The following is a 12,669-nucleotide window of genomic DNA, read 5'->3' as shown; positions in this document are numbered from 1 at the left end:
AGGCCTTATCCAATTTATGTCTCCTAATAACTTTTGAAAGTCATTAAGTGATTTGAGTTGATCTACTCGTATTTGAATTTTTGGTGGACGGACCATGGTTGAGGATAATAGAACTCCTAAATAATTAATTGGAAAATTTAATTGTACTTTATCTATTGCTATCTCTAGATTATAATTTTTTAATAAGTTTGTAAGTGTGGCATAACATTCTAGCAATGTGTTTTTATCTTTGTGTGCTAATAATACATCATCCATATAGTGAAATATTTGTAGTTCAGGATTTTGATTTCTAAGTGGCTGGATTACTTTGTTAACATAAATTTGACACATAGTTGGGCTGTTAGCCATCCCTTGAGGGAGTACTTTCCATTCATATCTCTGATCAGGACCTTCATGATTCAGTGCAGGGATAGTAAATGCAAAACGTGGACTATCCTCAGGATGAATTGGAATTGAAAAAAAACAATCTTTAATATCTATAACTAAAACATACCAGGTTTTTGGCAAAGCAGACAATTGAGGAATCCCTGATTGAGCAGGTCCCATAATAACCATCTCATTATTAATGGCTCTTAAATCTTGCAATAATCTCCATTTACCAGATTTCTTTTTGATGACAAAAATGGGAGTATTATGGGGAGATACAGAAGGTTGTATATGTCCTTCTGCTAATTGTTGTTTGACCAGGTCATGGGCTGCTTGTATCTTTTCTTTAGTCAGGGGCCACTGAGGAACCCATACTGGTCTTTCTGATTTCCAAGTAATTTTTATTGTCTCAGTGGCCCTTTCTGAAAATCCAACCCATGTCTGTCTGTTCCTTGATCTATTTGTATTGGTGCTGCTATACCTTGTTCTTGTTTTTCTAATCTTTTTCCTTTCCTAAAACCTTGTCTAGTCATAATAGTGGGTGCATTTTGGTTGATGTTATTTGTTAATGTCAAACCTAATTGATCTAGGACATCTCGTCCCCATAAATTTACGGGAAGATGATCCAATACATATGGCTGTATAGTTCCTTCACATCCTTCAGGATCCTTCCAATCTAATACCATTGCACTTCTATGGGGATTAGTCGCCACTCCTAGGCCTCGAAGCGTTTGAGTGGCTTGTTGTAATGGCCAATGTTTTGGCCATTCTTGACGAGAGATGATGCTAAGGTCTGCACCTGTATCCAGTAGCCCATTAAATTCATGTCCTTGAATATTTAGTTTTAGCATGGGGCGAGAATCTAAATTTAAAGAAAGCATAGCCCAATCTACACCTGTGGAGCCTAATCCCTTGGAACCTCTTTCTACAGTACGACTGGAAAATTTATCATGTAGGCTGGGTATTATTAGTAACTGTGCTATTCTATCTCCTGGTGAAATTACTGATATACCCTTTGGAGAACTGGCTATAATTTTTATTTCACCTTCATAATCGGGATCAATTACCCCAGGACTTATCATAAGTCCTTTTAGAGTAGAAGAGCTGCGTCCCAATAATAAGCCTACTGTTCCTTTGGGAAGAGGTCCTTTCACCCCTGTGGGAATGATTTGAACTCCCATCTCTGGAGTTAGTACTGCTCTGGCGGAGGCGCAGATGTCCAACCCTGCGCTCCCTCTGGTTTGTCTGATGAGGGATCTGATGGACAATGTGTCCTGGGCACTACCCTGATGGGGTTGCTGGGTTCCTCCAGTGCTCCGTATATTTGTGGTTTTGGGCCCCGGAGCATTGGGCCCCCCTGTCCATTTTTTGGCAATGGAGCCCGATGCCTTTCTCCACGATATCGTGGATAAACACCTGGTCCTTGTTCGTTTTTTGATAATGGAGTACCCTCTATGGTGGTTTGAGAACGGCATTCATTAGCCCAATGTCTCCCTCTACGGCATCGTGGGCAAATACCTGGTATTCTACTCCTTTGATACCTAGTTTTGTTAAACCCTCCTCCAATGGGGCAATTCCTTTTAAAATGTCCTGTTTGTTCACAATTGTAGCATGTTCTTGGCCTGGCATCTAAAGCCTGTTTTACTGCAGCTGCCACAATTTGCCCTTGTTCATTAATGTCTCTGGCATCTAAAGCCTGTTTTACTGCAGCTGCCACGACTTGCTCTTGTTCATTAATGTCTCTACATAATTTAATATATGTGTTTAAATCTTCATGTTTCCATGGTCTAATGATATCTCTGCACCAACGATTCGCTTGCTCATAAGCCAGGTGTTTTAGTAATGGCATTGCTTGTTCTGTATTCCCAAAAACTCTGGTAGCTGTTTGAATAAGCCTATCTACAAATTCAGCATAAGGTTCATTAGCTCCTTGTATTACCTTAGATAATTGACCTTGTAAACCTCCATGTCCTTGTAAAGTCTTCCATGCCTTAATTGCATCTGCAGCAATTTGTGCGTATACACCAGGATCATATGCAATTTGTTGCTGCTGATCCTCATAAGGTCCCTTTCCTAACAACATATCTAGATTTCTCTGAGGATAACCAGCTGCTGCATTTCGCCTAGCCGTCTCCTTGCAAAATTCCTCATTGGCAACCTTCCATAACAGGTATTGTCCTCCATTTAGCACAGCTTTACACATATTAGCCCAATCTGCTGGCGTCATGTTCAAGTTGTTAATGGATTCGACCATGCTTACAGTGAAGGGTGCTTGAGGACCATAGGTTGTTACAGCCTCTTTTAGCTGCTTCACTGTTTTGAAATTTAAAACTTGGTAAAATCGCTGCCCTCCTGCCTCAAATACAGGGCATGTTAATATTTGAGATCTTGTCTCAGGATCCCAACTATCAACTGCGGGGGTTGGGGACCTCCCAGCATATGGAGGTGGCCTTGTTAGTTGGACACTTACGTCCTCTGGTGATAGAAAGGTGTTAGTAGCAGTCTCCTGTTGTAACTTTCCCCCTGATGGCTTTTTCTGTTTTACACTTTCTTTCTCTGTCTGACTAGCTTGAGAGGCCTTCTCTTTTACTTGAATCTTTTCCTCTGTCTGACTAACTTGAGAGACCTTCTCTTTTACTTGAATCATTATGTCTTCTTCTTCCTCTACCATTGTCTGAACTGAAGGCTTTGGACTAAGCAAACAAGATATGAACGTCCACAATGGCAATGTGCCAACTGGCAGAGTCCCTGGGCTTTTCTTTTCTATTCTTTTTAAATCTTCACCATGATGGTTCCATTGTGATATATTTAACAACTCCTCCTTAAAAAGCCATGGGCTACATTTTTGTATTGTATCAACGTATGCCCTGATTGTTCTTGATTTTACTGAGATGCCTCCTTCCTCTAACAATTTACTTAACACTCTTTCAGTTTGTTTTTTACTAATTTCTGATCCCGTATTTCTACTATAATACAACCCAACAAGATAACGCCTAACAAAACTGAAACAGAGTGAAACAAAATTGGAACAACACAAAATCATTATAATAGCCTCCTGAAATGTCCATCCGTCCTTTCTCCCTATCTGTTCCTCAGATGTGAGCGGTTTTTCTTCCATCTTACACATCTCCAGGGACAGGCAACTTAAAACAAAAGTGAAACAAAATAACAAAAGAAGAATCTTAAAATGGCTACCCATCCTCTTGCCCTGCCCTCAGGGGCGAGCAGTTCACTTACCCTCAGTCGCTCCCCGTGCGAGCCACCAAATGCCGCAGTCTGGCTGGGCACAATCAGGAGCCACTTGTCAAAAGAAACTAACTTTATTTTTAGAACCACACACGCCAAACAAAACAGCCTCTCAGGAAAAACCCTCAGAGCCTCAACTGCCACCACCAGCTTTCCACAAGCCTCTCTCTCCCACACAAGCTTCTCTCCACCTCCCACAATCCTCCTGCTCTTGAGGCCGATTGGCTGGGTCACGTGGGCGGAGCCAAAAAAGTCCCCCAATGAGCAGCTCCGTGGTCTGAAAGGGCAGGGAAACAGCCCAATGAGCATCACCGCAGAGGAGCCAATCAGCTAGATGTTGCTGGGGCCGCTGTGAGCCAATCATCAGCCGGCAGCTGGAAGTTTGCTGGGGCCCCTTCGGCTGTGGCTCTCAACACCCATCTCCACTTTCTTCTCTCCCACACCATTACTTGCTATAAAGCATCTGCCTCAGACTTTCCCTGAAGACAATCAAAACTGTTCAAGGACAACCCAATCTTCAATTTTTTTAACAATATATATATTGTTTTCGAGTACAAATTTTGTCCAAGGATATCTGCCCTGACTTTTGAGACTGACTATATCTAAATTTATATATGTTTAAACACACATTCCTATACATGTATGGAAATATTTTATGTCCTGGGAATTCACAAGAAAAAAAAAATAACTCATCATATGGATTTCTTTTGATAGTAGACATTGAACTCAGGGATGATTTATTACTCAGCTACATCCCATCCTTTTTATATTTTACTTTGACATGGGGTCTCACTAAATTGCAGAGGCTGGCCTCAAATTTAAGATCCTCCTGCCTCAGCCTCCTAAGTCATTGGGATTACAGGTGTGTGCCACCATGCCCTGCTACCATATGGATTTTAATATATAAGAATATAAAAAATTAGTTAATAATAGTTTCACTTGATCAATGGATACTAAATCATAGTTAGATAGGATCAAGAAGCTCTGGTGTACAATTGCACAGTAGGATGGTTTCATGTAACAATAATGTACTATACATTTCAAAAAGCTGGAAAACAGGATTTTGAAAGATATCACTATAAAAAATTACAGGTGTTTGAAGTAATAGTTATGTGTAACCTGAATTAATTATTATATAATATATGCATTATCATATCATCACATGGTACCCCATTAATATGTATAGATTTCATGTTTTATGTAGCAGCTGAAAATGAATTTAATTTTTAAAAATAAAAGTAAAATAATAATAGTTTTAGATTCCACATTGTGACTAACTTTTATGAAACTACTACTTGTATCCACAATTATCTGAAAAGGCTACCAAAATACATCTCCCTTTTCAAACTACATATCCATGTAAGGTTAGAGTGTCTCTATTTACATCAACTGGAACAACATGTCACAAAAGATTGAGTAGAGGGAGATGTGAAAATCCAATTGTCTTCTACTAAATTATACAGAGATCTGTGAAAATGGAAAATAATCTTACTCTTCTCATTAAATCTTTTTCTGTCTTGAAAAATACAGCTATTTCTCCTAAAGTGTTTATATGTAATGAATTTTTTAATTTTAAGTGAATTTAATATTTAAATTCATCTCAGTTTGAATTTATACTATAAATAACTATAGGTGTTCCTATATGAACAGAATTTCTAGAAGTTCTCAATGTGTTTTTTTTTTTAATGAATGGGGTCCTGAGACCACCAAATATGAGAAAAACCATCTTAGATTACTTTTGTCCCATCTTCCTTATAGGAATCTAACATAGTATCACAAGTTAAGCACATGCTGGTATTCTCCCTCTCACTGGAAACAGCATATTTGAAAATGAAGTTATTAATAAAACTGAAATATTATATATAATTTGTTCTAGGCCATACTTGATTGGAAAGTATCTGGAATTTCTAACCAGGGTCAGGGTATCTAGTCATAGAAACTTCTCAGTCCTGTGGAAGGCATTTTAAAATAATCTCTCATTATAGGAAATGATGGTGCATGCCTATAATCCTAGCAACTTTGGAGGCTGAGGCAGGAAAATTGCAAGTTCAGGGCCAGCCTCAGCAACTTAGTGAGATGCTGTATCAACATAAAAAATAAAAAGTACTAAGGATGTGGCTCAGTGGTAAAGTGCCCCCTGGTGCTCCCAGTACCAAAATAAACAATAATTTCCTATAACACCAGCCATGGGTATCAATTTGGTATTTGATTCCAGCAAAGAACACCTACCTATTCTTGTGAGATTTTCCTTCAGGTCTCCAACCTGAATCTCTTCCTTCCATGGGTGGGCTATTGTTACACAGTCCAAATTTATAGGGCTTCATGACAAAGTCATAGTATAGTCAATCAGTCTATTACAATACAGGCCTTACCATAATATATCTTTCCAAGTCTCAGTATATATGACCTATTTATTTCAACCAGTATTTAATAAAATAAAAACCATTTGGATAATCTCCTGGAGTCCATTTGTAACCAATTTTTAGGTACTATGTAAAATTCTAACCAGATGACTCAGTCATTATTTAACTGATATCTCCATTCATAAACCACTTTAAAGTTTCTGCTCGGAGTTCTCCTTCTTCCTGGTATTGAAGCTATTCACAACAAAACTGACTGTTTCTGTTTGTGAAGGAGTGCTCAGATTGCTGACCTACAGCAGAAGCTACTGGATGCAGAAAGTGAAGACAGGCCAAAACAACGTTGGGAGAATATTGCTACAATTCTGGAAGCCAAGTGTGCCCTGAAATATTTAACTGGAGAGGTAACTATCACTCTTACTACCAACAATTAGGGATCTAGTTAGGTAGGTTCAAATAAAATACCTTGGAGCCAGGTGTGGTGGCCCATGCCTGTAATCCCAGTGACTCATGAGGCTGAGGCATGAGGGTCACAAGTTGGAGGCCAGCTTCAGCAACTTAGCAAAAGACTCTGTCTCAAAACTAATGAAAGGGGCTGGGGATGTGTCTCAAGTGGTAGCATGCTCGCCTGGCATGCGTGCAGCCCGGGTTCGATCCTCAGCACCACATACAAACAAAGATGTTGTGTCCGCCGAAAACTAAAAAATAAATATTAAAGTTCTCTCTCTCTCTCTCTCTCTTTCTCCCTCTCTCGGTACAAGGGATTGAACCCAAGGGTGCTTAACCACTGAGCCACATTCCCTAGCCCTTTTTATTTTTGAGACAGGGCTTCCCTAAGTTGATGAGGCTGGCTTTGAACTTATGATTCTCCTGCTCAGCCTCCCAAGCCACTGGGATTACAGGCATGCACCACTGTGCCCAGCTTCTTACCACTTTTCATGGAAAAACCCAGTGATACTAACATTAGAGAGTTTATTGCATAAAAGTTGATATAAGCGGGCTGGGGCTGTAGCTCAGTGGCAGAGTGCTTGCCTAGCATGTGTGATGCCCTGTATTCGATCCTCAACACCACACAAAACTAAATAAAATGAAAGTATTGTGTCCATCTACAACTTAAAAAAAATTTTAAGTTGATATAAGCAGGAGCTGGGGTTGTGGCTCAGTGGTAGAGCACTTGCCTGGCATGTGCGAGGCACTGGGTTTGATTCTCAGCACCACATATAAATAAGTGAACAAAATAAAGGCCCACCCAACATCTAAATAAATAAATAAATAAATGAAATTGAAAAAAAAGTTGATATAAACAAGTAGAGGCCAGTCATTTACAAAAAATATAATATGACTCAAATTGATACTTATCATGCTTGGCATAAATCAAGTGCTCAATAAATGTTAATTGTTGCTCTTAGAAAAAGGCCAGAATGCCACAGTGGGCTACTGGCTAAACATAAACTATTATTATATTGTACTATTTGTTAAAAGACCTATGAGATGTATATTCAAAAACTTTAAAATACAGTCTTGAAAAGAGAAAACCTAAACATCTTTTGACATATAAAGATTCATTTTAAGGAAAAGCTATCTTCAGTGACCTTAAAATAATATATCATCTTCCATTGTCACAAGAGGAGTGAAAACTAATAACCTCTAGTGATTGAGGCATTTTTCACTCAAGACAAGCATAAAATCCATCTGAATCCACAAGTTAGAGTAATGCTACCCTTTCACATTTTCGTGTTAGGTTAGCAGATTTGTTCTACTAAGAAATCTTGATTAGGTTTGTGAACGCTGGTATTTATGATGTTCACCATCTGGGCTAGTAGTAAATGCAAAACTAGGCCAGCACAGGATATGAATCCAGCCTGAAGAGCCAGATCTGCAGTTTCAGCTAAAGTGTCTACAAGTTCTGACGTGTGAACACAGACATTCTGAGACAGGACAGAATTGGACATAAGGGTGTGTCATGTTAATTTCTTTTCAGACTTAAATATCAGAATTTTGGAATCATCATATACTGTTCAGGTTAGGTTTATTTGGACCTTAAAGCAGAGCAAGATATAAAATGAATTTAGCTATTGCTTCCAGAACTCAAATACATGTCACAGCAGAAATATGGACTCTTGGCCTAGGAGCAGAACAGTAGTCCTATTAATATTCACTGTTAGAATCCATATGACATGAAAAAATAAGAATGGAATTGCACATGAAGACACTTTCCTCAGACCATTTAAAGAAAGCTAATATGTTCCTGCCTAATGAATGGGGAAAGGTGGGTTATTCTCCAAATAAATTGATCTCTTTTATCTCTTCTAGCTGGTCTCCTCCAAAATACAGGTCAGCAAGCTTGAAAGCAGCCTGAAACAGAGCAAGGCCAGCTGTGTGGACATGCAGAAGATGCTGTATGTGGAACGAAATCGTTTTGCCGAGATAGAGACAGAGTTACAAGCTGAGCTGGTCAGAATGGAGCAACAGCACCAAGAGAAGGTACACTGACAAGCCAAGAAGCTAGTTAAGACACAAAGCTGTCATTGCCCTTAGTTAGCTTAAAAAAGTAGTGGGGGGGTAATGAGTTTCCTTTAAAAGTGCATGTGCTGTTTTCTAAATTTTGCAAATGAGAAACATGAAACAGAGAAAAGTGATATACCTAAGTTCATACCTACCCATGGTAATGGCTCTTAGCTTCTGGCTTGAATCCCAAGGTTAATGTGCTGAGAAACATTGTTGCTATTCAAGTCATAGAGCAAAAAGAACAGTTTGCCTCTAAATCATGAAGGAGTCACCTGGATCACTGCTTGAACTAGGTGAAAATCCTTCTTTCCCCTGGTTCCTCTGATACTACTATGGATTGTGTCTTTCTCTAGGTGCTGTACCTTCTTAGCCAGCTGCAGCAAAGCCAAGTGGCAGAGAAGCAGCTGGAGGAGTCAATCAGTGAAAAGGAGCAGCAGCTGCTGAGCACACTGAAGTGTCAGGTATGAGAAGACAGGAAAGGTCTCCAGAGGAGGGTTTCACATTGCCTCATCAAGAATCGTGTCTCATTTAGACCATTGTACTTGCAGCAAAGAGTAAGAACTACTGAAGAAAGGCTTAAAATGGTAGCCTCTACTGCTTTTTGTCCCTACTTGATTAGATGAGAGATAATCAGAATGTAGCCATATACAGGATCACCTTGTTTTGGGTACCATAACACCAATATATACTCCACACCAGACTTTGAGGCCTCCTGGTTCTATTGTGTCAACACTGAACTATAAAAAGCTGAGACAGTGAAATTATCTAATAGTTACTTAGAATCCTAGGGACAACTGTATCTTCCTGAGCTTGTTCTTCTGAGCTGAGACCTGACATGTTTGTAAAATGCCTGGGGTCTGGATTTTCTTGCAGAGACTAAGAACACCACACCCTTTAGTAGCAAGTTGGAGCACTGTTTTTGTCCAACTTAGAATCTTTCTCCTGCAATACCATCCCTAGAGTTTCCTTGGCACCTCCCACATAAGGTGTAACCGAACTTGTTAAGGTTATATGTAATGGATCCAGTTGTATTAAGCACCAGGAAGCTTAATAAGGCTTATGAGACTTGGAAATAAACTGTCTAGTCTATGTTAAATAGGATGAATAGAAGCATTTGTAGCTTCAAGAAACAGAGCTAACGAGTTCTGTGGATTTCTGAATCTGCATCCTGATGTGAATACAGAATATGAGGCTAAAGAATGGAAAAGAATAAGGAAGACTTCTCAAACTGAGTCCACGGTTCCTACAAGTGTGGTTAGTGCTGATGAGGAACATTGGAATAGAAGTGGTATTCAGTTGTAATTCCAGCGATTTGGGAAGCCTATGTGGGAGGATCACAAGATCAAGGCCAGCCTAGACATCTTAGCAAGACCCTGTCTCAAAATAAAAAATGAAGGGCTGGGGATGCAGCTCAGTATTAGACTGCCACTGAGTTCACCCCAATCCCTTAAAAAAGAGGTATTTAGGACACCTAGAAGTTGGGAGTAAGGTAATTTTCTGGGTGCCAGTGCCTGCTATGCAAAAACCATCTGTTGCCAGGAACTTGGCAGCAGTATTTTTTTTTTTTATCTAAGTGAGTTGTTTAGTAACCTACACGTAGTGCCTAAAATAACCCCACCTATCACTACACTATCTGGAAATAGGATGAAGAACTCAAGAAGATGCAAGAAGTATGTGAGCAAAATCAGCAGCTTCTCCAAGAGAATGAACTCATGAAGCAGGTATTAGAGTTCCCCATCGACTTGATAAGGCCCTGGTACAGCCGGTTGCCACTGAGGCCACCACTCAGGAACAACCCTTAATTTGGTGATTTAGCTGTACTCTTTGAGGTCTACATTGTGTTTCCATGTGACCCAATCATGTGCATTTCAAAGTGGTAAAAATACAAGTTTTAAAATATGCCCCTTTTTGATCAGATAACAATCTTAGAAAGTAGGAGTCCTTGAACCTACTCTAAGCCTGCCACACTTTACCGTGGTTTAAGATTGAGCTGGCTGAACTGGGAATGTAGCTCAGTGGTAGAGCACTGTGTAGCATGCACTTGGTCTTGGGTTCTATCCCCAGCACCATTTAAAAAAATGTTTGGAATTTTGGTGTTTTAGCCATGAGCAATCCTAGAAGCTGCCTACATTTTACTCTCTGTCTCTCTTTTTCAAATAGAAACTGACCCTCCTCCAAGTAGCCAGCAGAACAAAACCTCATCTTCCTAAGGATAACCTTCTATCTCCGGACTCTTCCTTTGAATATATCCCACCCAAGGTAAAATGCTTAATACCTACGATAACTTTGCATAGCCCAAGTTCAGGGTGAGTATGCAAAATTACCTTTTTTAAAAGGTTAAGAGTTAAAATACCCAAATTCTAAATCTCAGTTTTTCTTAGAGTCCTAAGTAGAATTATAGAGTCCTATGAAAAATAGGTGTGTTTTTTCCTCAGAAGTCTGACTTTTGGTTGGTGTTGTGGCTCAGTGGTAGAGTGCTCGCCTAACATGCATGAGTCACTGGGTTCAATCCTCAATACCACATAAAAATAAATAAATAAAATAAAGTCATTGTGTCCATCTACAACTAAAGAAAAATATTTAAAAAAAAAGAATTCTGACTTTTGTCCATGAATTGGCTTTATGTAATACAACTGAGGAGGAGGAGAAGGAAAAAAGAGCAATGTTCAGCTGTCCATCCAAAAATCCTTATCTCATCACATCATGAGTCCTCCCTTCCTCCCTCAGATTGATCAGCATCCAGTTTCTATCCCTTCAAAGACTCTGTGAGGCCAAAGGCTAAAGCAATTTTTTTTTTCTGATTGGTAAAGACAAGTGGGATATATTTGAGGAGTCTGAAATCTCTGCTGTGAGAATATAGCTGGAAGCAGCTACTGGGAAGATATGATACCATATGTATTATTTAATTTTTATTAAATAATCACTTCAAACCTTTTTTCTTAGCCAAAACCTTCCCGTGTTAAAGAAAAGTTCGTAGAGCAAAGCATGGACATCAAGGATCTAAATATTATCCATGAACATGAGGATGGTGATGGTGATGGTGATGGTGATGGTGAAGATGAAAACGATGAAGAATGGAAGCCAGCAAAATTAGTTAAGGTGTCCAAGAAGAACACCCAAGGGGTAGGAGCCAGCTCTTTAAGTCAGTTAAGGATTCTACTCATTTATATTCACTGTCAGTTAGATAGTTTTCTTAATGTAGGAATGTTCTGGCCCCTATCCTGCATCCAAGCCCCTTGGATCCCATTCAGAGTCATTGACTCCCCTAAGGGGGATTTGTTGGGCCAGCTCTGTGTAAAACCTAGGGCCAACAGAGAGGGAGGGCAGCCTGAGTGTACAAGTTGGCTCTCTTTGTTTTCTCAGGAACTTCCTAGCCTGAGTAGGTAGTGTTCTATACCATTTCATTGAAGCTGATTAAAAATCGATCATACCAGTCCTTCATATTTTTAGAGCACTTTATAGTTTACAAATCATTCTCATTTATGTAATCTTTTAATCATCACAAAATATCCACTGAGATATTTATTATTTGCATTTTATAGCTAGACCTCAGACCCACAGAAGGGTAATGACCTTTCCCAAGGTCATAAAACCAAATAACGGGATTTAAAACTGAATATTCTCTGAGTACAGTTTGTTTCTACCAATGATGTCATGTCAGTAAAAACTGCAGATCAGAAGCTCAGTGGGTAATTTATCTTTCTGGCCTATTAGAGTGATTTTTGCTCACTAGGCTAAGGGGCTAAGGGAATTACAGAAAAAGCTAATAATTAAGATCAAACACACCAAGTTAAGGCTAGTTAGGAACAATCTGACATTGAGGCATGCTTTATTTACTTACACAATGATAGTCCTACACAATTATCAAACATAGATGTTTTATGTTGAAACATTAACTTCCTAGGCACTACAATTCACCACCACTACCCCAGCTGTGCCCTACAGCCACATTCCACTTACAAAGAACAATTCACACATTACCTTAGCTGGCTTCCTAGAAGCTTATTTGATCTGATTAGCTGATAGCTCACCACATGGGGAACTGAGCCTTGTAAAGCCACAATACCAGAGCTGAAGCAAGTTGGAAGGAATAGACAGTTGTGTGGTATTACGGTATTTGTTCAGCCGGAGTCATCAGAAGTGCAACATACCACATGCTCAAAATGGGACTAAGAGTCCATCTTTGGCT

General features: G+C 39.4%; 1 protein-coding gene across 4 annotated transcripts in view; it reads left to right on the top strand.

Moving 5' to 3' along the window:
* The window catches only part of Kif4a (kinesin family member 4A), a 138,587-nt gene that overhangs the window by 112,942 nt on the left and 12,976 nt on the right, over positions 1–12,669 (top strand). For 3 of the 4 annotated variants that reach the window (XM_048797158.1, XM_048797160.1, XM_015501647.2), the window contains exons 23-28: positions 6,247–6,376; positions 8,286–8,456; positions 8,834–8,941; positions 10,124–10,201; positions 10,641–10,739; positions 11,424–11,603. In XM_048797158.1, the coding sequence (XP_048653115.1) occupies positions 6,247–6,376; positions 8,286–8,456; positions 8,834–8,941; positions 10,124–10,201; positions 10,641–10,739; positions 11,424–11,603 (766 nt within the window). The remainder of the gene's footprint in view (positions 1–6,246; positions 6,377–8,285; positions 8,457–8,833; positions 8,942–10,123; positions 10,202–10,640; positions 10,740–11,423; positions 11,604–12,669) is intronic. The other variant, XM_048797161.1, reaches the window with a different exon arrangement.

Source organism: Marmota marmota, unplaced genomic scaffold, assembly GCF_001458135.2.
Source record: "Marmota marmota marmota unplaced genomic scaffold, marMar, whole genome shotgun sequence".
NCBI lineage: Eukaryota > Metazoa > Chordata > Mammalia > Rodentia > Sciuridae > Marmota > Marmota marmota.
This window is presented reverse-complemented; position numbering and strand designations above follow the sequence as displayed.